At 41.2% G+C, this 27,236-nt stretch overlaps 1 protein-coding gene across 2 annotated transcripts in view; it reads right to left on the reverse strand.

Annotated features, from left to right (window-relative positions):
- Positions 1-1,507: 1,507 nt before the first annotated feature.
- The window catches only part of Diras2 (DIRAS family, GTP-binding RAS-like 2), a 32,082-nt gene continuing 6,353 nt past the window's right edge, over positions 1,508-27,236 (reverse strand). Inside the window, exons 1-2 of one of the 2 annotated variants that reach the window (XM_013026364.1) lie at positions 27,049-27,090; positions 1,508-4,089 (exon numbers count right to left, since the gene is read on the reverse strand). In XM_013026364.1, coding sequence (XP_012881818.1) covers positions 3,453-4,052 — 600 coding nt within the window. In that variant the 5' untranslated portion in view covers positions 4,053-4,089; positions 27,049-27,090 and the 3' untranslated portion in view covers positions 1,508-3,452. Of the gene's footprint in view, positions 4,090-27,048; positions 27,091-27,236 lie in introns of those variants that run through there. The other variant, XM_013026365.1, reaches the window with a different exon arrangement.

Genomic DNA, 27,236 nt, shown 5'->3' on the forward strand with positions numbered 1-27,236 from the left:
GAACATTTGATTCGTTCCCATCAAGTTTTAGTGGGGAAAATGATTACAGGACACCAAAGGGTAGAGAATCAGGTCATGATGATTACAGACCAACTACATCTTGATGGATAAGAAATATCACCACCTTCCAGTCATAACTAAGCTTTATTGTAATATGTTCCAGAATTTTCAGACCATCACTACAACTACAAACTTGTAGGCAAGGTGATTTTTATAACTGCAGAGTAAATAAAATAGAGAATGACATTATAACAATAAATACGCCTTAGATATAAATATACATATTGAGATTTCACACATACAAAAGTCATGCTCTGCAAATACTTTTGTATACACACAATCTTTGTGGACTATTGAATTCCAGGACGTGTCTTCAAGGATTTACATGTGTATTTTCAAAGAGATTACGTGGAAGCAACACATTAGAAATCTGGGGGCGGGGGAAGGGAGAAGTATCACAGAGCAATTTTTAAAATATTTAATATGTTTTAGTTCTATAAAGAATGGGCATTTTGTAAGTATTACAAACAGTGAAGCAAATATACTAGCTTACAGATATGTACAATTTACTACTTTAAAATGCAGGAAGGTAAGTTATATAATATACATAATTTTAGATATAATGAACAATTCAATATTGCTCTGGTGTTGGCCTTGCTGCATTGTATGCATGCCCATGGCTTGTCCCTAGATGGAGAGGAGACCAGTGGGGACAGAAAGGGAACTCATGGAGCCCCATGCTGAATCCCAGAGTGCCATCATCTTCAAAGCAGTATTTTGAGTTTTATAAGATACTGGGGCTAGGTCAAAAGCGTCTGTGCCCTTGTGCAATGTAGGATGTGGTCTCAAGAACCAAGACTCCTTATTTGGAGATGGGGGCCACATAAATGCTGGAAACAAACCATCAATGGCATTAACTCCTCAAACCCTGAGTCAGGAAGGAGCTCCTAAAGATGAGGCTGACATCCTCAGTCTACATGATGATCTGAGAATGAAGCCCTGGGATGGAGGTTTCCCCAGCCTACCTTTCTCTCCTATAAACTCACAGGCGAAATACAAAGGAAGACAATGTATCTTCAATGAGCTCAGATTGTCAATAACTGCAAGCTTTTCGTACTGATGCTACCCTCAACACTTGAAACTGTGGAGTCTGACTTTAAAAAGCTAAAAGAAATCCTGACTCAGGATCAGTAGGAATGGCTTACAGAAAGTGTTGTGATAAAAGCTTTATTAACACATGGCAAAGGCCATACCTCACTGCTACCCAAGAACCCACCCCAAAGTATATGTTCCAATTGGCCATGAAGTTCTGGCCTTTCTTCTACTTCTCCCACACTCAAATGACAAGTTGATCATCATTGAGAATAGAAATACAATATATATATATATATGTATGTATATACATATGTATATACATATATATATATATATGTATGTATGTATGTATATATATATATATATATGGGCAAGTTGAAAAAACTGATATTCCAGAACATCCAACAACTCATCTCTCTCTCTGAGCGTGAAAGAATGGCCTTTTGGAACAAAAGTCCCTGCATGAGGGACTTAAAGGGGTCATGGAATTTCCCCAAAGACTCTACACTCCCTGGCGGCTCCCATACCATGCCCTTCCTTTCTCAATGTGACTCTTTCCCTAGGTAAAGACAGGAATGTTTTGTTCTAGAAGACCAAGGAGATGGTAATTACCATGGAGCCAAATGGTTCTCAAAGGCACTTCCTATACACTAATGGCATCACCAGGGTGGGTTGTAGGTAAAGAAGAGAGGACATAAGCACACAAGGGAATTGAATTAGAAAGGAAAGCTAGGAGATCCTGAGATCTCAAACAACTGTGTTTTGGAAGATTGTGGTGTTCACATGGCTGTTATCTGCATGGGAGGAGAGGTCAAAGAAACAAGTAGATAAGTCGGTACTCACAACCCTCCCCGGCTACCTGCAGGCCCATGAGGAGGAACTACAGCTTCCTCTGCTTCCCCAGCAGGCAATGGAAAGGACTGTTGAGGGAAAGAGGATGGGCCAGGAGTCAGGTATGGCATGTGTTTGTTCTGTCAACTGAAATAGAACTCACAGGTTCTGTCAGTGGGAATTTTCAAGAAGGCAGAGCCTAGCCAGACTCTTGGATGGCAGATGGGTTAAGCTGAGCGGGCGGTGCTAAGGACAGAGCTGCCAGCCTATCTGCAATCTCCATCACCTCCCACGCCAGCAGGAAGTAGTGGTGGTTGTAATTTGGTTTGAAGGATTAAGGGTACACACACACAACCATGAGAAAGAGATCGTTGTTCCTAGGGTAAATACTGCCTTGAACTGCTCTTACAGGACATAGGTAATGGATCCTGCAAGAGAATTTACTATTCTTTAAGATGCATTTTCCAGGAATTCACTTCCGAGAGCAATACATCATCAAAGACACAGTGAACAACTTCTGCTTCAAAGGATTTCATAAAGATGTAAAGTGTGGCTTATAGATGTGTTGGGTCACTTAGAAAATTGGATGTGCTTCTGGTCATTGGATGGCCCTTTGTTGGCTGTTTGCCAGCTGGGTATACATCAAGTTATTGAAGAGAAGAAAACCATCTTGGAGGGAGGAGGAAAGCAAGTCTAAAAATACCTATTTTATTGGCTTTTATTTAAAATCTGAGGGCTGGAAGAAATTACAGCCCTCCCAGGTCTAAAGCAAAGAAATTTCACATTTCTAAAATCCTTAAAGCATCACACCGTGGAATAGAAGGATGATGTTTTAATCATGTCACCATCTCTTTACTGAAAAACTGAAAAACTTGTGACACAGCAACATACCACTGGTGAGTATGAGAAAATAGACATTCTGAGAGGTTCCCATCATGGTGACTTGCTAGCTAGGTCTACAGGTATTAAATACACTCCTCAGGGAAGTTCAGGTGAAGATGACTGGGAAGTTAACATCCTTTGGAGGAGGCTGCATTTCATCTTTAATTTGGCTTACAGTATATTTAAGGGGACCACTGTAGTCCAGTTTGGACCAATTGGTCTTCTCACTCTGCCTCCACCCATCCCTCCCCCAAAGATGTTACTGAGCAGAGACAAGGCCTGGTATGGGGATGGTACCATCAGCTCTGACCAGCTTGCTCTCTCACACATGTGGGTGACATGTGTTCCCCTCAGCTTGTTCTGTGTACGCGGCTGTGAGTCCCCCCAGCTTCCCAATGGCAAAAACCTGCTCAGAAATGACTGCACCTCTCAGTTCCCTGGGATGCCAGGTGTGAGCAACTCCAAGGAGGGTGGCTTACTGGTGGTGGTGTGGAATGCCTCTTGAAAGACACAGGGCGTGTCTCAGCCAAATGCAATGTTTAACAGGAGGGCATCGTACATGCTGCCCTGACAAAGGGGTGTCACGCGGGGAGGGGAGTGAGGCCCGGATGATAGCTTGTGGCTCTTCCTGCAGCAAAGGGCTCTCACATGACCACACACTTGCCCTTGAGCTTCTCTTTCCTTTTCTGCTGCTTGCTCTTTTTGCCGTCGATCTGGAGGCTCACAGTCCTGCGCTTCTCCAGGTTGAGCAGCTCCTGAAAGAGCTCCTTGACGTTGTGGTTGAGCTTGGCTGAGGTCTCCATGAAGGCACACTTCCACGTACGGGCCAAGGCCTCGGCCTCGCTGCTCTGCACCTCTCGGCTGGGGCTCTCGTCACACTTGTTCCCCACCAGCATGATAGGGATGCTCTCCACATCCCCTTTGATCTCGCAGATCTGCTCATAGATGGGTTTCAGCTCTTCCAGGGACTGCCGGCTGGTGATGGAATATACCAGAATGAAGGCGTGCCCCTTGGAGATGGACAGACGCTGCATGGCAGGAAACTGGTGGCTCCCAGTTGTGTCAGTGATCTGCAGTGTACAGATGCTCTTGTCACAACTGATCACCTGCCGGTAGGTGTCTTCCACCGTTGGGATGTAGCTCTCCCGGAATGTGCCTTTGACAAACCTCAAGACCAGGGAGCTCTTGCCCACACCTCCTGCCCCAAACACGGCCACCCGGTAATCATTGCTCTGTTCAGGCATTTTGCTTTGAAGACTCCAGCTATCAGTCAGGAGACACCTAGCAAAGGAAACAAATGTTGACAGAATTAATACAAATACAAATAAAAGTTAATTTGTGTGTGTGTGTGTGTGTATGTGTGTGTGTGTGTGCCAGGACTGGGAATAAACCATATATTTTAATGAACAAATAGATCAAGAAAATATGATATCAAGAAAATGTGCTATCTCACATTTTATTATATATATATATATATATGTATATAAATGGAATTTTACTCATCCATCAGGATGAAAATTATGTTACATGAAGTACGTCAGGCCCAGAGAGACAAAGAGATGCCTGTTATCTCTCATATGGAGATGTCAGATTAAGTTTATAAATAGATACTTCAACAGATACAGGGATATACACATACACACACAAACATACTATCTAAAGTATGATATATGCAGGGGAGAATTGCAATGTTGTCACTCCTTTGAATAACTTATAGTTTAACAAAATGGACACTAGGAAGCTGCTACTTGTGGTGTCGAGGGGGAAAGTGAAGTTGGGGGAGGAGCACAGATAAATGAGGAGAGGAAGTGTGGGCAAATACAGCCTATATATATATAGTCTGTGTGTATATATATATATAGTCTCTCTCTCTCTCTCTCTCTATATATATATAGTCTGTCTGTGTGTATATATATAGCCTATATATATATATATATATAGTCTGTGTGTATATATATATAGTCTGTGTGTACATATATATATACATATATACACACACATATATATATGTGTGTATATATATATATATATATAAAACTGACAGAATGGGTAGGGTTGGGAGAGATGGGGAGAATGATGAAAGGGATGTCATTTATCAAGATGCACTGTACTCACAAACTGACATGCTAAATTGAAACTGAAAACCCTCTTTGTATAATTACTTAATGGTACAAAAAGAAAGAAAGAAAACAAAAACTTACAGAGGTTGGCTTTACTCTCTATAGCTTAAAAATGAGGCAATAGCTAGTGGCTAGCTAGCTACTAATCCTAGTTACTAGGACACTGAGTAAGATCTGAGGATTGTGCTTAAAAGCCAGCCCAAGCAAGTAAGTCCCTAAGATTCTTATCTCCAATTAACTACTCCCAAGCCAGAAAGTGGAGGTATAGCTCAATTGGTAGAGTGCTAGCCTTGAGGGAAAAGCCAAGAGAGTGTGTGAGGCTCTCAGTTCAAGCCCCATTATAGGCACACACACACACACACACACACACATGCAAAAGAAAGAAGAAAAGAAAAAAGGCAATACAGTATACTTTCATTATCCCAGCATAAGAACATTCAGATGTTATTTAGAAATTTCTACAGGTTGAAATCCAATTAATTTGTTCAATCATGTTTTCCATAAGATGTTTCATCTACTTTAAAGACAACTCTATGTCTCCTTATTTAACATGCACCCTGAGCATACTGCTCATACACAAGCCATAGGCCCAGGGAAATGAAAAGAGATGAAAAGAAAGTATAGGCAATATGAGAAATTTACCTCACCTCTCTCAACACCTCCCCCTCCCACAAAATCATAGCATATCTGTATTATTTTGCCTGAAGTACTGGTCATAGTAACAATTTTTTTTCTTTTCAAATACCATGAGAAGGAAGCAAAGAAAGAGGAAAGTCAGTATTTACTTCCTGTTTATATTAACTCACAAAATCCTTAGCACCTTATAGAAATCAGTATGTCTTTCAATGTTAAAACTGGGAAAAAGAGAACAGGAAGGTTATGTCCCTGATGTCACACAACCACTAAAAGTATGGGTTCAGAACAAAGCCATGGCCATGCCATAGGTTGCCTGTAGAAAGGGCAGGTCACAGGGTCCTGGATATCAGATCATCCGTCATATAGATGGTATGAGACCATTTACGAAAAAGAGTTGAAAGTTAACCAAGAAGCTTGGCTCATTGTTTTACTCATCAAATCTACGATGATTATTATATGCCTTATTTTTTAGCAATTATAAGCAGTTGAAGATTACCAGCATAGCTGTGTGAGTTACCTACCCGTAGCCATTGAAACTGAATAGAATGGAGTTTCTGTTCATTGCAGATATCACCCTTAGGCTAAAGGATTTATTGCTGTGCTCATTTTACTTATAAACTATCAAATATCTATCATCCTATACCTTCTTTGACAAAGAAGGACACATACTCAAATTAAACAACACTCCTATCGCTTTCCTTATGGTAGGTAAGCAATACAATAAAAGGAAACATGGTACCCATCTTTTTCTGCAGGTAAGCATTGCACTAATTTTTCACATTTCTGTTCTTAGAGTAACTGTGAAACACTAATAAGCATTGCTGAGCAATGTCATTTCCCCAGTACAGTAAAAATGTATCAGACATAATTAATTATGGAGGGTAATGGGTTTGAATAATGAATGTATTTCCCAAAGGAAAGAACGTCAGATACAAATCCAAGAAGACAACTTCTGATTTTCCTATCTACAAATTAGTTCCATGGAAAACTGAGTCATTGTACTATGGGATCCCATGCCTACCAAAACACTGAAGAAACATCAATGCTAAACCAGAAAATAGATACCCAAATAGATACCCAAAGTTTATTAACAACAAAAGATTGTCTCTTTGGAAGTTTGGTTAAATCTACTAAATGCTCATAAGATAATTAAGATCCATCTTAATGGTGCAGCATTATGACAAATTACCCTACAATTTAGGTACAATTTATGGTTGTTTTTTAAACAACCATAGCACAAAGAATCTGATTGGAAGCTCCTCTCTGCACTCTCAAAGTAAAGCACCCTCATTGCTTGAAAGGCAATTCTTCTCATTCAGTTTTTCTTGCCGAGTTTAAGGTTACTTAGCTCTAGACTCAAGTGGAAGAAGACAGTGGGTAAAGAACAAGTCCAAACAAGTTTGGAATCCCAATATCAGGAAAAGAGCTTCTGGGTCATGGCATATGCTCTTTATGAGTTTGCAGAATACGTCGTCAGTTGGGTCAAGTTGTCTTCATAATTAAGCTAGCAAGCAAACATTAAACAGGAAATAGCTACTGCTATTCATTTGTCCAGAGAAATATCTATTGAGCTTTGGCTAAGGGCCAGGCTCTGGGAAAGAGTCCAAGGAACAGTGGTGCAGAGGACCACGGGCAGGGTCTCTTTTCCCATGGAACTCAAAATCAAGTGGAACAGACAGAAATCAGAAAGATAAGTTCACAAATATTTAATAAATCACATCACAGCAAGTGCTGACAAAGGGATGTCTGAAGCAACCTAATCAAACCTGGGCTGCAGGAGCAGCTTCCCTACAGAGAAGACCAAGTACCCCAGACATAAAAGAGGAGCAGGACTCAGGCAGATGACTGACTGTGTAAGGCTCAAGGTAAATTGGTTAACTAGATTGGGGTAAATAACTCCATAGCAATCCTCAACTGTCATAGTTTTTACCCACGCTGTAAATGAGATTCTCACATAACAAACCCATTAATTTATGTTATAAATGCATTTTTAAATTTTTAGCTTATAATTTTTGCAAGGGTTTGAATTTAGGACCTTACATCTTCATTTGGATTGTTTGTTCTGCTGGTGTTAAACCATTTGAGCCATGCCTCCAGCCCTGCTTTGTGCTAGTTATTTTGGAGGTAAAGGCTCACAAATTTGTCTGCCTAGTCTGGCTTCTAATTGAGATCCTCTGGCTCTCAGTCTACTAAATAGCTAAAATTACAGGAGCAAGCCGAAGTCCTGTTGCTCTGTGGGAGGGAACCAGTGAGTCCAGGCACCATTAACCAAGGGGAATGCAAAGAAGAAGGTAGGTTTAGGTTTCCACTGGAAATCAAATGAAGAATAAATCATAGAGAAAAACAATAGAACATAAAGTTGATTCTTTTGAAGTATCTATAAAATTAGCCAATCTTTAGCTAAGATGATGAAGTGAAAAGGGGAGAAAACTGAAATTAATAACTCAGAAATAAGACAGGAGACCGGAGACTAACTCTATGGAATACAAGGGTTAAAAGGATTACACAGGGCTTTCACCCCTCATATACATGACATTAGATAGCTTAGATGAAATAAATACAAGTTTCCCAGATTGATGCAAAAGAAATTTTTAAAACAAGGATAGACTTGAGCTGGGAAGGTGGCTCAGTGGTAGAGTGCTTGCCTTCCATGCATGAGGCCCTGGGTTCAATTCCTCAGTACTAGATAAGCAGAAAAAGCTGGAAGTGGCACTGTGGCTCAAATGGTAGTGCGCTAGCCTTGAACTGAAGAGCTGAGGGTCAGTGCCCAGGTCCAGAGTTCAGGCCCCATGACCGACAAAAATGAAAAAATTTAAAAATTAAAAAAAAAAAACAAGGATAGACCTATAACAGATTGAATTAATCATCATCTCAGGTCTAGATGACTTCAATGATGGATTAACACAAACCATTAAAGAAAAACTAATGTTGGTTCCTTATAATTTTTTCAAAACAAACAAAAGATAAACTAAATAGAAAGTAACATTTCTCATTCTCTATGAATCCACAATTATGCCTGATACCCAAATCAGGTAAAATACTGTAGACCAATAATGCTTATGAACATATACATATATAGGATAGATATGTACATCCATAGAATATGTATATTCTTAACAAAATACTAGCAACATGAATCCAGCAATGCAATAAAAGGATTGTACATCATAGTCAAGTGGAATTTAAAGGATAGTTGATTTAACATTTATAAAATACTGTAATATGCCATATCAATAAAATTTGTAAACTAAACCAGACAAAAATGTAATGTCCATTTGTCACTTACACACACACACACACACACACACCAAGTACAAAAACACCAAATTCCTAAGGGCATGCCTCAACCCCACAATTTGACTTATATTTAATAGTGAACAACTGAGGTGATCCCAAAGATGAGAAAGACAAAAATGTTCACTCACTCATATAATATAATGTCCATTGAATATAAGGAAGAGGAGTTAGGCAAGAAAAATGAAATAAACCTAATCTACACTAGAAGTAATAAATGAAACTGTCTATCCCATCTAGAAACGACTTGATGAAGAAAATCCTATGGCACCCTAAAAAAGAAACTATTTGAACTATAAACTATTTCATCAGATTTTTGGAACACAAAACCACCACTGCAATTTTAAACTACTATTGGAACAATGCGACAATGAAATGAAGTAATTGCATCTGTAACATCAGAAAGAAAAAAAAAAGCACGTAGAAAGAAATTTTGCAAAAAGATGCCAAAGTTATACTCAGGAAATATAACTAAATCAGTAAGAAATTAAAACAATAAGAACACCTACTACGTTCACATATCAGATACTTAGCTGTCAGGACCTCCACAATCCCTGAGTAACCTGTAGACTGAATGCAATCTTTAAAAATGCCCACTAGCCTTGATTGAAAAATCTAAAGGACAGTGCCCAGTCCCTGAGTTCAAGCTCTAATAAAACTTCACACAGAGGCAGATAAAGAGAGCATGTCATCTATCACAAAGCAGCATATGATATGAAACTATATGTCCACATAGGTCCAACTAGACATTTTCAGTACTGAAAGTGGGTGAGGGCTATACCAGGCCTACAGAAATGGATTCTGGGGGTGGGAGGGTATTCTCTGACATTTGGAGGTCACAGATAGTTCCCATGTAAGTACTCTTTAGAAGAGCTTTAGCTCTTAGGACCCTGTGAATGAAGTAGAAGGATCATCTCAGGTAAGATAAAATATAGTCTTTATCTGTGTTACACTCAGAATTAATCCTACTTACAAAATAAATACACTTAGCCTTCAATATTTATGGCTTCTACTATTGTACATTCAACCATAAATAAAAAATAATAGGAAAATATGGTGGCCAACACTGATCATATAGCTTTATGTTGTTCCCTAAGCAATGCCATCTAACAAATATTTATATGTAATTTGCACTACATGTAGTAATGATAAGTCACTTAAAGGGGATTTGAAGTCAATGGGGGAAGATGTATGGGTTCTGGGTGGGTCCTATAGCATCATATATGAAGGGCTTCATAGAATCCCTGGCTTCTAGTATTCTGAGAGCAAGGTTTCTGAGGCTCCTGTGGATGTCAAGAGTTGACTACAGTTGACCCTGGAGAAAAAGTGAAGAGCAGAAGAGATGGTCAGCTCTTTAGGAGTGACCATCTGGGAATGCCTGTTTTAGCATTTTGTGTACCAACCTGACAGATGCACCCAGTTACACACCAATCACAAAGGTACAGGCATTTCCTGAAGCAAATAAAGAATTCTCACTAGCAGTTTCCACATTGGCTTCTCAGGATGCTTTCTCCTCTTCATAACAGAATTGATATTAACTTTAAATGAATTCCATAAAGTTCACACTGGAGAGCTCATTTCAGCAATTACTAATACAAAGTGAATGAACCATGGAAGGTAAAAAAGACAGACTCTGACTGTATAATGACATGAATATAGCTGTCTTTTAAAGAAATTGACACTTCAACCAAGTGTAAGTTCTCTAGGTAAAATATATTTTTCTAGATAAATATACAGATAGACAAATAGTAGATATAGACAGATGGATAGGAGACAGATCTAGACATATAGAATACATATTTAGATATAAAATCTCAGCTTAAATAAAGGCCTATTTCATTATCTTCTGTAGCTGAACCTAAAAAATAAAAGTTTTGCTTGAGAGAATATCTCCCCCCCTGCCAAAAATATTAAAATAAAAAAGTTAATCCAGGCACTAGTGGCTCACATCTGTAATACTAGCTATTCAGGAGGCTGAGATTTTGAGGATTGTGATTTAGAGGCCAGCACAGGCAGAGAAGCCCATTAGAGTCCATCTCCAATTAGCCAGCAAAAAATGGGCTCAAAGAGTGACTCAAGGGGTACAGCACCAGCCCTGAGCAAGCAAGCTAGGTGAGTATGAGGCCCCTGAGTTCATGCTTAGGTAGAATATAACATCTCTGGTTTGGCTGGGTACTGGTGGCTAACACCTGTTATCCTAGCTACTCAAGAGGCTGAGATCTGGGAATTGCAGTTCAAAGCCAGAACAGGCAAGAAAATCTGCAAGAATCTTTTTTTTTTAATTTATTTTTTGGGGTCTGGTTGTGGGGCCTGAACTCTGGGCCTGGGCGCTGTCCCTCAGCTCTTCAGCTCAAGGCTACCACTCTACCTCTTGAGCCACAGCACCACTTCTGGCTTTTTTCTTTTTGCTTATATGGTGCTGAGGAATGGAACCCAGGGCCTCAGGCATGCAAGGCACATGCTCTACCACTGAGCCATCTTCCCAGCCCCTGCAAGAATCTTATCTCCAATTAGCCACCAGAAAACCAGAAGTGGTGCTATGCTTCAACGTGATAGAGCACTAACTAGCCTTGAGCAAAAGAACACAGTGCCCAAGCCTTGAGTTCAAGACCCATGTCTGATCAAAAAAAAAGAAAGAAAGAGAAAAAAATCTCCAGTTTATGTTTCTCAAATAGAAAAGCAAAGCTCCTCTTGTAGAGTTTTATCTCTGGTGGCGATCTCTGGGCACTTTCAGGGCCTTGGGCGCTCATTACAACATGAGCAAACATCTGCAAGAATGGAGCAAGTAGAGAAAAATGGGACACTTCTTGAAATGAAGGACTGGAATAAATTATTTTTAGGAGATTCATTTCCAAGTTTCTCATTTGCCAAGAGGCAAATAAGCCCTCAGCCTCAGATTTGCTGACGTTTGAAGCAATCTCATTTAGGGAAAGCAAGATGGCTTGGAGCCAGAGCACTTTAAGACTGGCCAGATCTTGGCTGCATGGAAGGCAATGTAGGCTCTATTTATCTTTTTCCACATAAGTAAAGGAAATGAAAAAGACAATCATATAAACAATACATGACATGAATGCTCTAGCCAGAGGATCAGTTACCCACACCCTGTGCAATCAGCTACAGTAAGTGAGCCCCTGTGGAAAGGGAGCTAGTGCCAAAGTATAAGGCAACAGCACAGAATTATCTTCATGTGAAAAGGGGACAGTGTGGTGTATGATGGCGGAATGTGCTGTGTTATAGCCAGGTAGCCTCTTACGGACAGAGGATTGAAGCATATGCATGTGAATTTGCTTGGGTCTATTCTAGCATCAGTCAAATAAAAGTTTATAAAATTGGCAAATGACTGATAAAAAGGTGTTTTAAAAGTTATCATTTTCTTGCTCATGATTTTTGGCTTCCTATCTATGACGCCAAGATTTACCCTGTTCCTTTTAAGAGGTGTGTGTGTATGTGTGTGTGTGTGTGTGTGTGTGTGTGTTGTGTGTGTGTGTGTTTATGTGTGTGTACAGTGGAGCTTGAACTCAGAGCCTCAGGTTCTTGCTCAGCTTTCTTGCTCATATACCACTTACATTTCTTGCAATATACCACTTCAACCAATCTCCAGTTCAACTTTTCATTGGACAATTGGAGATGACGTCTCATAGACTTTTCTACCTCAACTGGCTTCAAACCATAGTCCCCTACATCCTGAGTAGCTAAGATAATAGGCATTAGCCACTAGCACCCAGCAAAAAGTTTTAGGTCAATGATATTTAGGTCACTGATTCATTTTGAGTTCATTATAGGAAAAATGTGGAGTCTAGTTAGTTGTTCCACTATAGTCTGTCTACCTACAGCGATGTTCTAACACACCTGTCAAAAGATATTATCAAGAAAGTAAAAAGAATAATCTACAGAATGAAAGAAAATAGAACTCCATCTCAAAAAGCTCCAGTAACTAGAACAAAGAATGCTTACAACTGGACAACAAAACACAAAACAACCTACTCAATAAAACCAGGACAAAGAAGCTGGACAGACATTTCTCAGAAAGATACATCAACTACCAACAAGCTCACAGAAAGATAGTCACCATCATTCATCATTAGAGAAATGCATATCAAAAACTATACAGTGAAGTGTACTTCATGCACATTCACAAATACTATGCAGGTAAACAGAAAACAAAAATGAGGGTAAAACACATGGAAAAATGGAAACAGTTTTATGTAATATGTATATATACACATATATGTGTATGTATGTATGTGTGTGTGTGTGTGTATATATATATATATATATAGTTGGTCAGACTCAGAAACGAGGAGGTAGCCCCTGTAGGGTAAAACTTAAGAGTTACCATATTATATAACAATTCCACTTCCAGGTAGATGCTCAAAAGAACCCATGCAAAAACATTACCCAGTTGTTTGTTCATAGATGCATTATTCAGGATATCCAAGAGATAGATAGGAGCAATCTAAATACACTTTGACAGTTAAACAGAATACAGTATTTACCCAGAAAGGAATGCCATTTAGCCTGACCAAAAAAAGTAATTCTGACACATCACAACATGGAGGAACCTTGTTACTTGATAGAATTATCAAGTGACAAAACTTTCAAGAAAATAAATACTCTATCACTGCAACTTATAAGAGGTATCTAGGCTCATGATCAAATTCACACAGACAGATGGTAGTGTTGTCTGGAACCTGGGGGTGAGGGCAAAGTGAGTTGTATAATGGGTGGAGAATTTTGACTTCAGTTCCATCCTGAAGCTGTGAATTGGTGATGGCTGCACATGTTCTAATTAGAATGTATGCATGTACTAATGCAATGAACCTTGTATGTTAAATTGTCAAAGTGAGAATTTTTATGTTATGAATATTTTACCACATTAAGAATATATATAACTATGTGTGACCACATGCTTAGCAATAATTATAAAAATCATGATTTAAAAATAATAGAAGTCATGACTGGGTGGCTCATGCCTACAATCTCAGCTACTCAGGAAGTTGAGATCTAAAGATTATGGTTGAGAGTCAGCCCAGGCAGGAAAGTCTGTGAGACTCTTATCTTCAATTAACCAGCAAAAAGCTGGAAGCAGAAGTATGATACAAGTGGTAGAGCACCAGCCTGAATGAGAAAGCAAGAAAGTGTATAAGACCCTGAGTTCAAGTCTTACTAACACATACACACACACACACACACACACACATCCCTCAAGTGCAAAAGCCTACAAGTCATTGGAAAAACATTTCTTTTCCTGTTGTAGTAAAAAGTCTATCTATCTATCTATCTATCTATCTACCTACCTACCTACCTACCTACCTACCTATCTATCTATGTCAGAGTGTATAGGTCAAACTAAAATTGCTTCTTCAAGATTCTACAGAAAGAAGTAACAGGAAATAATTCCTGAAACTAGAAGAAACCAGTACCAGAAGTGACATAGAGAGAAGTTTATCAAACAGCTTGGTAAAAAGACTAGTGTTGGGACTGGGAAGGTGGCTCAGTGGTAGAGTGCTTGCTTTGCATGCATGAGGCCTTGGGTTCAACTTCTCAGCACCACATAAGCAGAAAAAAAACAGAAGTGCTGCTGTGGCTTAACTGGTAGGGTGCTAGCCTTGAGCTGAAGAGCTAAGGGACTGCGCCCAGGGCCAGAGTTCAGGCCCCAAGACCAACAACAACAAAAAGACCAATATTTATGTAAACTTCAGCTTACTTATTCACTGGAATGGTGCCCTCAGGATCTGATGCTTTGGATACGTGTTCTTCTCTCAGGTTTTCTTAGGTGTTTGTGTTCTCTCTCTCCCTCACTAAGGTGTAGATGCCATGAAGCAGAGACCCACTGGGTCAGGCATCAGCCCCGTCACTGTCTCCAACAACCTAGAGGAAACTTAGTATATGTTAGTCATTGGTTATACAATGCATTTTGTGAGTGTGTGTGTGTGTGTGTGTGTGTGTGTGTGTGCGTGCACGCGCTAACAAAGTGGTATTCTGGAAAATAAATGAAGCAAAATAAAAACAAAGATTTTTTTGGAAAGTTCAGTGTAAAAGTAATCACTCACAGGATGACAGTTATTTAAAATTAAAGCATTTACATAAGATCACTGTTAATGTTAACACGACAGAAAAAGAGGTGAGAGAATTTACTCCATTGCTTCTCAGTACATTGTTACAGTAAAAAAGTCAAAGCCAAAAGCAAGCAAGAGCTAAGAAAATCAAGCACTGGAAAATTTTGTTTGTTTTACTTTTTATTTATATAGCTTTATTTTTGCCAGTACTAGGGCTTGAAGTCAAGACTTGGGTGTTAACCCTTAGCTTTTTCATTCAAGGTTAGAGTTCTATCATATGAACCTCAGGTCCATTTCTGGCTTTAGGCTGGTTAATTGGCAGTCAAAATCTTACAGACTTCCCTGCCCTGGACTAGCTGTGAACCATGATCCCCAGATCTCATTCTCCTGAGTGGCTAGGAATACGGGCATGAGCCACAACACCTACCAAGCCTGCCCAGTTTTCTTTTATAGCCATTTGCAGCATCCCCTTTCCAGCTAGCCAGTCCAAGTACCTGAGGCCCTCTTTAACTCAACATTCCCTCAGGTCTCAATCTACTCTGCAAGCCACTTCTGTCAGCAACATCTTCAAAAGGCCCACGGAACCAACCAAGTTGTCCATTGCCTTCCAACAGACTATCTAGGTGATTGTATCTCTTACCTGGATTCCTGAAGTCACTTCCCTTGTGGTCTATTTGCTTGAGGCTCCGAGCCATTCAAATCCATTATCCCTCTGAGCTCCAGAACATGATTTATGTGCTCTAACCCTTCCATTAGCTGTCCTGTCTTCCTGGGAGTTAACAGCTAAAAGGCTTTGCCCTTTGCCTTTTACACCCATATTTACCACCTTATTATCCCAGGCTCACTTTATTCCAGCCACATTTTTCTCCTCCTGACACATTTCTGCCTCAGGAACTTTGCCCTAGTTATTCCCTGTACTTGTTTTCCCAGACAGCCACAGGACTCAGCCCCTGGCCTCCCAAAGGATTGTGTTCAAATACCCAGTTTCTCAATGAAAATGTCCCTGAGCACCTCCTCAATTGCTCAACAACAACCTGCATGGTCTATAGCCTCCTCCTGCTTTATTTTCTCCCAACAAATATCCCTTTGTGGAATACTACATTATTTACTTTAAAAATAAGCATTTACTTCTACTATATAAAAGCTCTGTGTGTGCTTCTTATTCATTCAACTCATTGCTACTGCTTTCTCCCCAAGGCATGAACAAACATAGCCTGGCCTCTAGGAAGTGTGCGCACACACAAAAATCTGTATACCGCATGAATAACTCTGTAGTTTGCTTCTGGTAAACAGCCTGGGAAGAGAGGAACAGGGCTGTGGGAAGAGAGCTCTGGCTTCTCCCATATTCCTGACATCTTTCATGTACTTGTGGTGGTTCCAGGGGCTTCAATGGGCTGAGCAAGCCCTTCAATGTGGTGGCTAGCCCACAACTATACCAAGTCACTGAATTCCTCCTGTGTCCTGCCCATGACTCTCTGATGAAGGATGAACTCAGACTAAGGCTATGTGCTCCCTGCTTGGAGACATCTTCATGGATACTTTGAGGTCCCAGAGGGAGGGGCTGTGAGCACCATGGTCACATGGGAAAACAACACAAGAGGAGAATGGGGGGGGGGAAGGACAGCTACCATTATGTGGGGCTCATAATGAACAGCCCTCAGAGAGGTTCTGTCTGCTGTGCAGAAAGAGGTCAGATCAGATCCAATGCAAGAGTAGCGTAGACTAAAGTAACAGTAGGAAGATATGAAGCAGTAATGGCATGAACAGCAGTCAGTAATGGCTTGGTGGGGAAGGGTTAAAAGGCAGACTGACAACAACCTTAGCCATAAAAGAAATGCTAATCAAAACCACACTGACATTCTATCTCACGCCAATTGGAATGGCCGTCTTCAAAAATATAAACAACAAATGCTGGATGAAGATGCAGAGCAAAAAGGAATCCCAATACAATGCTGGTTTTACAAGAAAAAAAAATAAAGCAAAAAATCGAGCTACTCAACGATCCAGCAAAACCATTCTTGGGCATTTATCCAAAGGAAGGCAAGTTAGAATATGACTTCTGTCACCTGCACATCCATGTTCCGTACAGCCCTGTTATAACAGTCAAGCTATGGAAGCCTCACCCTACAACTGCTGAATTCATCAAAAACAAAGATCATCCAGGTCATTTGGATGAACCTAGAAATCAGTATAGTAAGCCAATTAAGCCAGGTTCAAAAGAACAAAGCACATTTTCTCTCTTGTGGATGGATGCTATCACTAAATATATATGCAAACACACATAGGACCATATATGTGAGTGTATGTTCTCTCTATATGTATATATGGTCCTATATATGTATATATGCTATATATGTATATAGTACATAGCATATATACTATATGTAGTATATATATGGTCCTATATGTGTTTGCATGTGTATGTTCTTATATATATTCATATATACATATAGGACCAGATATATGTCTATGTTATAATATATATGCGTATCTGTGTATATGTATTTATGTACATATATATGGCATGTGTGTGTGTGTTTGTGAAATACCATGGTAAGACCTCTTTGAACTAAACCTGGCTTGTCTGGGGTGTAGTATGAGGGGGACAGGAAAATAAATGGAAAAGAGGAGGGATGGTAAATATAGTCAAAATACTTTAGAAACTTTGGAAAGAGGGAGGAGGGAAAAGGGAGAATGATGTGATGGACAGGTGACTTCTGATCAAGATTTATCGTACATATAAATGGACACGTTAAGAGGAACTCCCCTTATACAATGAATTGATGCAATTTAAAAAAAAGAAGTAGTGGAATGACGAAGAAGGAAACACCAAGGAAAGCGGAGGTTTCCACATTGGAGAACTGGATAAATGAGACTCTCTGCAGTCCTGCATCACTTCAAGGTGAGCTACATTTGGAAAATGTGCCATAAAGCAGATTGTGTGTGATGTGTGAACATCACCATCATACAAACTAAGATGATGCCATTACTGGGTATGACCCACGGACTCACAGAAGAGATGAAGTATGACAAGAAGTAGAGTAGGGAATGTGGGAACATAAAAAGAAGGCAGAGAAATGGATCCAGAAACACAGGAAGTAGGTGAGTCAGATGCCCTGAGTGCAAACTCCAATAGTGCCAGAAAAGAAACCAGTATGACTTCTATTACAGAATCAGGAGGAAGAGTCATTCTAAAAAAATGATAAAGAGTGTTGAGAGAAGAATGGATTAACCATAGAGTCCAAGTTAGTCCAACAAAAAGAGGAAAATGTAGAGAAAGAAATTAATATATTAGGGTTAATCTGAGAGCATACGTGCTGGGCAGGTCAGAAAGGGCTGTGGCTGAAGGCCAAGAGCAAAGTACAGCTATTACACAATGGCTTCCTTCCAGCTTGTAAAGGAAAAAAATAAGTCTAAGACACAGAGAAAGGAGAAGCAAGAAAATGCTGACCAGAGAGCAACCTCAGTGTAACCTAGGAACCCTCACTTCCCAGCAAGAGCCAGGGGTGCTAAACAAGCTGGTTTAGCATCCAGAGCCCAGTTCACAAATGAGGGATCTGACACTCTGGCTAGCTCAAGTAAGAGTGACTTGTTGCCCACTGGGAAGTGTCAACATTCACACGTCCACAGGAGTTTTACTGAGTCCAGAACACACAGGGAAGATGAGAAGACATTCACAGAAGCCTCAAGGACCAGAAACAAGACAGGTTTGGTCAGGACAAGAAAGTAAGCTGTGGAGGAACTGAGCGTCATTCCTGGAATCCTAGCTACTCTAGAAGCTGAGGTCAGAGAATCAAGGTTCAAGCCCAACCCAAGGAGAAAAGCCCTGGAGATTCCATCCCCAATTCATCAGCAAAGAGTAGGGTTGAAGGTATAGCTCAAGTAGTAGAGTACCAGCTATGAGCAAACAAGCTAATTGAGCATGAGGACCAAAGTTCAAGTCTTTGCATAGGCACAAAGAAAAAAAATTTAAGGAAAGCTCTGAACATTACACACCAGACATATTGACATCACAGTCTTCAGCAATGCCACCTAGATCAAATAAGATGGCCAAGTCCAACAAGGCACCCTACCCTACATCAATTAGCAATGTCAGAACAAGGAGCTCAGTGCTCCTCATGGTTGAAGAAGGTTTTCCACACTTAAACTATAATATTGCCAAAGTGAAGCATATCTGAAGTATATCTCCTACTCATTTGAAAAATGCAGTCATGAAGATGGCTGTGTGTGTTTTCTAACTCATCAAATGCGTTACATAAAAGATCCACTTCAACAGTTGACAATGCACATCTAGATAACTTGTCTGGGAGAAAACATGGAGTACACTCACATCCTGGGGTATCTAAATCATTATTGTAATTTCAACCTAATAAAGGGCAAAAGCCCTAAAAAGATTGGCCAGTAAAAGCTGTCCAACGAGGGACGGAGGTTGGACCGAGGAGCTTGGCTGTGCCTGTCCCATAACATTCTGAGAGGAAATACTCAGAGATTAAGATGATTTCGTTATTTCTCAGCTGGAGGGTGGCAAAGAGAAATATTTTGCCCTCCAAGAGATATTTTTCCTTTGAACTTTGTTGAGTGTCTTCTGAGAAAGTAAAGGAGAAAGATGTGTGTGTGTGTGTGTGTGTGTGTGTGTGTGTGTGTGTGTGTGTGTGTGTAGACTCAAAGTTCCTTATTAATACAAGTCTTTTAAGAGGTTTGGTCTTTTTGGCTCTCTGGGATTGGGGAGGGGCAGCAAGATCTGTGTTTCCAGAAAGGATGGATTCCAATTCAACTTGTCTTGAACTGAAGGACTAGCATGGAAATCTCAGGAGAGGAAATTCTCTGAATGCAAATATCACAAAGTAAATACCAATACTACTTAAGACTTGGAATTGCAACAAATAAGAAAAAGAGAGAGAGAGAGAGAGAGAATTGAATTATTTCCCAGTGTATGAAAGTAACAAACTCATTGGTTCACATTCTTTCAAAATGGCAACTTACTTAATATGTTTACTTCAACTACCAGAAGCAATATATTGCCAAGAGTATAAATGGGACAGGAATAGGAAAGCTGGAGGTAACATATTTTGAGAGAGAGAGAGAGAAAGACAGAGAGACAGAGAGAGAGGAGGAAAAGAGAGGAGAGAGATGAGGAGGGGGAAGAGAGGAGGAGGGAGAGAGAAAGCAGAGAAGGAGGAGGAGAAGGAAGGGCAGTGGGAGGGGAGGAGTGGAAGAAGGGAAGGAAAAAGGAGGAGAGGGAGAAAAAGAGGGAGGGGAGAGGGTGGGAGAGACAGATATGAGTCGATGTTTATGTAATCAGAGAGACAAACTATAACTCAGTACCTGGAATGTTTTCCTGTAGACTTGTCCATTATAATTTACAGCTGTACTGTGTTTTTAATCAGATGCATAGGACTCAACTGGTAGATATCTTCTGCTTAATTAACAATTCTACCCCCTCTGTCCCCCCCCCATTTTTTGGTGGTACACAGGTCCAAATTCAGGGCTTTGTGTTCATCTGGCTTGTTTGCTCAGCTGGCACTCTATCACTTGAGCCATGCTTCCAGTCTGATAATTTTGCTGGTTAATTAAAAATAGAGTCATTCAGACTTTTCTGTCCAGGCTGACCCATGATCCTCCAGATTTCAACATGCTTCGATAGCCTTTTGCATAAGTATTTTTGAATACGCAGGATAAAACCACCTACATATAAAAGTTCTGGATCAATGAACACGTGCATTTCAGATTTGCTACATGCTACATACATTTCAGACTAGCACCATCTCCCCTTAATTTTTTTTTTTTTGTCGGTTGTGGGGCTTTCACTCTGGGCCTGAACGCTGTCCCTCAGCTCTTCAGCTCAAGGCTAGTGCTCTACCACTTGAGCTACAGCACAACTTCCGCTTTTCTGGTGGTTTATTGGAGATAAGAGTTTCACAGACTTTCCTGCCCGGGCTGGCTTTGAACCTCGATCCTCAGATCTCAGCCTCCTGAGTAGCTAGGATTACAGGCGTGAGCCACCGGTGCCCAGCTCATCTCCCCTTTCTTCCATAGGATCTGGGTCCTCACACCTTTCCCACTGTGGTGTATTATCTCATTCTTTGATCCTTGCTGAAGGAATAAGACGTCTGTTTCTCATTTCTGGCTTAAGTGCACATTCTTAGTTTGGGTGACACTGAGCATTTTTTAATATGTTAAAAGTAACTAGAACTTGTACCTGTGTTACCCTCAGCTCCAGCAACCTAATTTATTTCGGCACTTCAAACTATGATGTACAGTGGTAATGTATATGGTACATACTAGCAAAATCACTATATATACATATGGTAGAATTTAAAGCAACATTTGAAAAACTATAAGAACAAAGAAGAGATTCAGATTATCATCTGTAAATCAATCTGGGAAAATAAAAGCAAGAAAAACTACTTGATTATCATGATATTCTGGGAGCTTTATGATCTTTTCAAAATCTAGGTCACCTAGCCATTACTTCCATTTCCACCGACAAACCCACCAAATGGGAAGTCAAGCCTACATTTTGTGTTCATCTTTTATTTGTTCATTTTGATTCCTATTTTTTTAATCTAACACTACCAGTGTTTGAACTCGTGGACATAATCATCCTGGCTTGGCTTGTACGCTACCACTTAAGCCACACCTCTAACCTGGATTTTTGCTGTTTAATTGGAGATGGAGTCTCAGGGACTTTTCTGCACAAGATGGCTTTGATCTTCTAGATCGCAGCTTCCTGAGTAGCTAGGATTACATAAGTGAGCCACAGGTGTCCAGCATTCTTTCTTTTGTAACTGGAAATTATCTGTGATTAAGTTGTAACTGATACATAAACTGATGTTTCAATAATTCATATTACATATTCTATATATATTTCATATCCTATATATATTTCATATGATATATATATATATATATATTTGTATTTAAGTCAAGGTAACCAAATCTCTCAAACATGTATAATTTCTACAAAACAGTTTCTTTTAGTTCTTTGAAACATACAGTTTATTTTTTTCACTTGTAACAATAAATCACTATAGTGTGCAATAGCACACCAGAACTTCTTGCTCTGTCTTACTCCTAATTATAACTACGTATTGATTGATTAACTTCTCCCTAACACTCCTTCCCTTTACTCCCAGCCCACTATGATTAACCACCATTTTGGTTTATTAATGCCAGTACTGAGGCTTGAACTCAGGGCCTGGGCACTGACTCTTAGATTATTTGCCCATGGCTGATTCTCCGCCACTTGAGCCACCGTACCACTTCTGGCTTTCACATGACTCAATGGAGATAAGAGTCTCATAGGCTTTCTGCCCCACTTGGATTCCAATTGTGATTCTCAGAGCTCAGCTCCTAAACAGCTAGGATTACAGGTGTGAACCTTGGCACCTAGGCCACTATCAGAGTTCATGCTCAGAGAGAAGAAGTACAAAGGTAAAGCGAAAGAAACAAAACACTCAACCAATCCTCGAAGACTCAGGCAGTGATTCTGACACTGTTCTTTAAATCTCAGGTACGTCTTAGGTGTGGAGATAACCCACTATTCGCCTATATGTGTGACTGAGCTTACAACTAGATAGCAAGGTTGGGGAGATTTATAAGTTTATGAAATTTCAGCCAGGAGCCAGCGGCTCACACCTGTCCTAGCTACTCAGAAGAATGAGATCAAGAGGGTCTTGGTTCAAAGCTCAGTTTGGGTAAAAAAAAAAAAATCCCTGAGAGTCCTTCTCCAATTAGCCAGCAAAAAACTGGGCTAGAGGTGTGGCTCAAGCAGTAGAATACCAGCTGTGAGAAAGCAAGCCCATGAAACCGTAGAGCCTAAGTTCAAGTACTGACAAGAAAAAAAATCTAGCTCTAAGATGGAGTTTTAAGGAAGGTTGAATTTCAGTGCAAGAGAGAACAGAGTGAATTTCATCTAGCTTTGCCTTGCATGCAGAGATAAGGGATCTAATCACATGCTTTGTTCTGTATCATCTGTGGACAAGTGAGAGAGGGAGGCCTGGAGTTCAAGCCTCAGTATTGACACAGAATGAGAGCAAGAACAGGAGAGCAAGGGAGAGAGTGAGCTTAAAGAAGAGAGGTATATTGTGGTGTGGTAGTGGTGGTGGTGGTGGTGTGTGTGTGTGTGTGTGTGTGTGTGTGTGTGTGTGTGTTTGTGTGTGTGGCCTGATACATTCTCTTATTTTCCCAGCATTTCTCATTCTTTCACAGACTATGCCACTCTCCATCTACCAAGGTTTGTTCCTGACACTAAGAGGCCTATGATCCATCTTCCCTCCCTCCAGCCACTCATTGGCTGAGGGGGCCATCCCACCTCGGCTCTCAGGGACTGGTGTTGAAGCAAGCCTGGGCCTACATTCTGGGGCTAGAACTCAGTGTCAAGTGCAGAACGGTAATGTCCAGGCATGCCTGTTCCTTTTGTCAGTACCAATAGACCTGGAGCCCGCAGGCAGATTGCAACCACAGGTCTATTCACTGGATATTATTCATAGGACCACAGAAAATCATCTGACCCAGTCCTGTAGTTTTACTGCTAGTGAAGTAAGAGTTAACTTGGCATAACTAGTTAACAGCAAAGGAGGAAGAGCCAAGCCCAGCTTGGTGGTTCATACCTGTAGTCTCAGCTACATGGGAAGCAGTGTTTGGGCAAAGCTCAGTTTCAACAAAATGTTGTGAAGACCTCATCTCAGCCAAAAAGCTAGGCCTGAACTCAAACCTATTCATTGGCTTTGAATGATAATTCATTTTGTATTATCTGGTATGCAAGTTTCTTGACTAGAAGTCTCGAAAGTGCTTGAAAGGAAGGCCTTCTCGCTCACTCTCATCTTTACTCTTGCTACGAGCAAATTCTGAACAGATTGCATGAGATCCTCTCCTTAATGTAGCCCAGAGTTTTCCTATAACTTCATGCCATCCAAAAAAACAACATGAATGAGTCACATACCTCATTTTAAATGTGCTGTCAGTTAAATTTAAAAGCAGGTGACGTGAATTTTAACATATTCTTTAACCCAACTCACCAAAAATAACCATGTAAAGATACAATCATTAAAAGCACAGTAGAAGTGCCTTCTGTTTTCCCATAATAAGTTTTGTACTTACAAATCATCTCAATTTGATGTAGCTGTATTTCAAATGCTCAAGATCCTACCTAGAGTGGTAGCCCACACAGCTGATAGTAAGACAACTGACACAGGGATTTAAAAGCCAAAACATCAGGCATCATTGTGAAAACATCATAAAAAGTAAATGTACAAATGGAGTTAACTTGGTCTGAGACACGTGTCTTTCTTTTGGAGGTATATGGAGCGATACTGGGGTTTGAACTCAGAACCTTGTGCTTACTAGGCAGATGGTCTATCTTGGCCTCAGTCCTTCTTATCTTTAGTTATTTTCCAGGGAGATTTCAGTACGGTGCTCATTTTTGCTGGTAGGGTCTCAGGCCACCAAGCCTGACTGTTTGGGTTTAGATAAAGTCTCCAAAACATTTTGCTCAAACTGGTATCTCTTCTTCCCAAGTAGCTAAAGATTATAGGTGAACCACCACGCTGGGTTTGGTTCTCCCTTCTTTGACTGTAACTAGTTGAACTAAATCGACTCTTTATTGTCAGTAAAACATCTTCCCTTTTGAAGACCAGCTACTTTCCTGGGAAAATCATTATCAAAATCAATTAATACCCTAGAAATCAGCCTTAAAGACATCTGTCCACAGTCAGTCCTGTCTCATAGGAACACGATCACTACACAGGTCCAAGCCACCTTGTGAACAAGAGGTGGGGAGCTGTGCTTATCTGAACTGAAAGTTACAGGTCTCCACTACCTGCAGGCAAACCTCTTCCCCACTCCCAACACCACACAATCAAAGGCTTCCTTTTGCCATACACACACACACACACACACCACAATTCTTTGGTGCAAAAGATGTACTGTATTCATTTCAGAGAAATGGTTTTTTGGGTTTGGTTTTTTTTTTTTTTTTTTTTTTTTTTTGCTTACATCAATAGGCAAAAATAGGCTAATCTTCACTACATCAGTCATGGCCCCAAATTAGAAGGAACAATTTTTGGTCTATCCAATCCTGGGGCTAGAACTCGGGGCCTGGATATTTGTCCTTTAGCTGTTTTTTTCTCTCAAGGCTGGCATACTACCACTTGAGCTCATAACCACCACTTTCAGGTTTTTGTGGGGTTTTTTGTTTTGTGTTGTGTTGTTTTGTTTTTGCTTGGTTACTTGGAGATAAAGCTCTCCTGGAGTTTCCTTCCTGTGGGTAGTTTTGAACCTTGATCCTAGGATTTCAGTATCCTTAGTAGCTGGGATTACAGGTGTGAGCCACATTTCTTCCCAATAAGAGAACTCCTGAGATTTTTCAAAGGTTTTCAAAGGTTGGGTAGGAGGGGGTGTCATTTACTGCTGAAATAATTCCTAATGGAGTAGATGGAAGGCAAAGATATGCAAAGGCTGAGATTGGGGGGGGGGGTGAAATGGCTTTGAATGGCCAGCCAAGGTTGCTGGCTCTCTCTGCTCTGAAAGATCCTCCCAGAACTTGGCATTCCATTTTTCTCAGTCTCACAGGAGAGGGAGGGACTGTACTAAAGCAGTGAGTACTAAGGAGGGAATCTGGAGGCTTTTCCATTAACTATGCAAATAGAATCCCCATCTGCCAGGAAAACTTGAAAGTACCAACCCTCCCTGGCCCTCCTGCCCTTCTTTTCCTGTGTTCCTGAGGGAACACTGGAAAAACAAGGCTGCTGACTTCTGTGACTCTTCTATCTCTCGGATGGAACTGGGGGCATCTTCCTGAGCCCCCAGAGATCATGGCGCCTCTTAAACACCTGCACATAGTACAGATTTTGCAGTTTCAGAGAGCAACAACAACAACAAACTCGTATGAGTCCCCTACAAAATTCTTCAGTCTGTTCTAATTTGATCCTTCCTCTTTTCTCCCCCTCCTACTCCACACCTCCTCAAATCCAAATGCCACTGAGGCACATGTGGACTGGTTTGTAATGAAAAAGATTCCATCCAGACATTTATTGTTACCTAGAATAGTCATTTAAAATTGTATATATCTTTTTAAGTTTGATGTTTGGGGTTTATCCAACCACCACCACCCCCCTCCTCCAGTTAAATCGGGAGAGTTGGGCTATGCTAGACCAACAGGCACAGGGGGGTTCCTTTTTAAAGATAGCAAGTGCCCATGTGTAAAAGAAACGGCTCAGCCAGACAGACGTGTCACTGGTCCTCGGGGTGGGAGGAAACTGAATTCCACCACGGAATTCCACACAGGATTCCACCATTCAGGCGAGGTGACTAACTATGCCTGGTGCTGCGCAAGGCTTCGGGTTTGCAAATCTCCCCAGGCGGGGGAAGGGGGGGCATCCCACCCCGCTCCATCCAAATTGGAATTTGAAAAAGGGGAGGGGGGGAGGATGAAGAAAAAGCCTCTCCGGTGGGGAGCGGGGAGGGTAGAGCCGGTCTTCCATGCGCTGCCACCGCCAGGCTGGGACTGCCATCAGTCCCTGCCACCCATCCCCTGAGGACCTACAGATCTCACAACAGGATGTGGCCGCGGGGTGCCCAAGCGCGGCGCTGACCACAGGGAGGTGGACGGGCACCGCGTGAGCACCACGAGGCACATTGTTAGAGAGCGAAAACAGGTAGAGGGGTTCAGCCCTGTCCGCGAAGAAGTCAGGCGGGCTCCCCGAAGCCCCTCGGGTAAAGCAGCCCGCTGCGGCTTCATTGTCTCACTTTGATCACATTTTTGGATGACTTTCCCTAAATCGTTTTAATCAACTTACCCATGCATACAAATACCTAGAAGCCTAGGCTTTTCCAAAAGGGTAACTCCTGGCTAGAAGAGATCATCATCATCATCATCATCATCATCATCATCATCATCCGAAGAGCTTGTAAGATAGCTCCATGCCCAACCTCCCTGACACTTTACCCCCCTCCCCCCCCAACCAAGCCAACTCCGGTATTTAAATGCTGACTCGCCCTCCCTCCCCCCTCCCATCCCTCTCCCCAGGCTAAACCCCTTTCAGGGATGCAAATAATCCCGGCCAAGCAGCCCCGATCCCCAGCTTGGATAAAACGCTGCCACCGCCACCGAGGTGGAGAGGATGTGTTACCTGAGAGCCCAGCTCCGCTGCGCGCGCGTCTCGGGGAGCAGCTCGCTCTGGACGGGTGGCGTGGGGACTGAGTGCAGCTGCGGCTGCTGGCGACACGAGAGCGGCGCGCTCCTCCCGCCGCGGTGACGGTGACGCTGCTGTCAGCTGCTCGGCCGCCCTGCGCCCTGCGCTCTGCGCCCCGCGCCCCT

Source organism: Dipodomys ordii, unplaced genomic scaffold (genome assembly GCF_000151885.1).
Source record: "Dipodomys ordii isolate 6190 unplaced genomic scaffold, Dord_2.0 Scaffold93, whole genome shotgun sequence".
Taxonomy (NCBI): Eukaryota; Metazoa; Chordata; class Mammalia; order Rodentia; family Heteromyidae; genus Dipodomys; species Dipodomys ordii.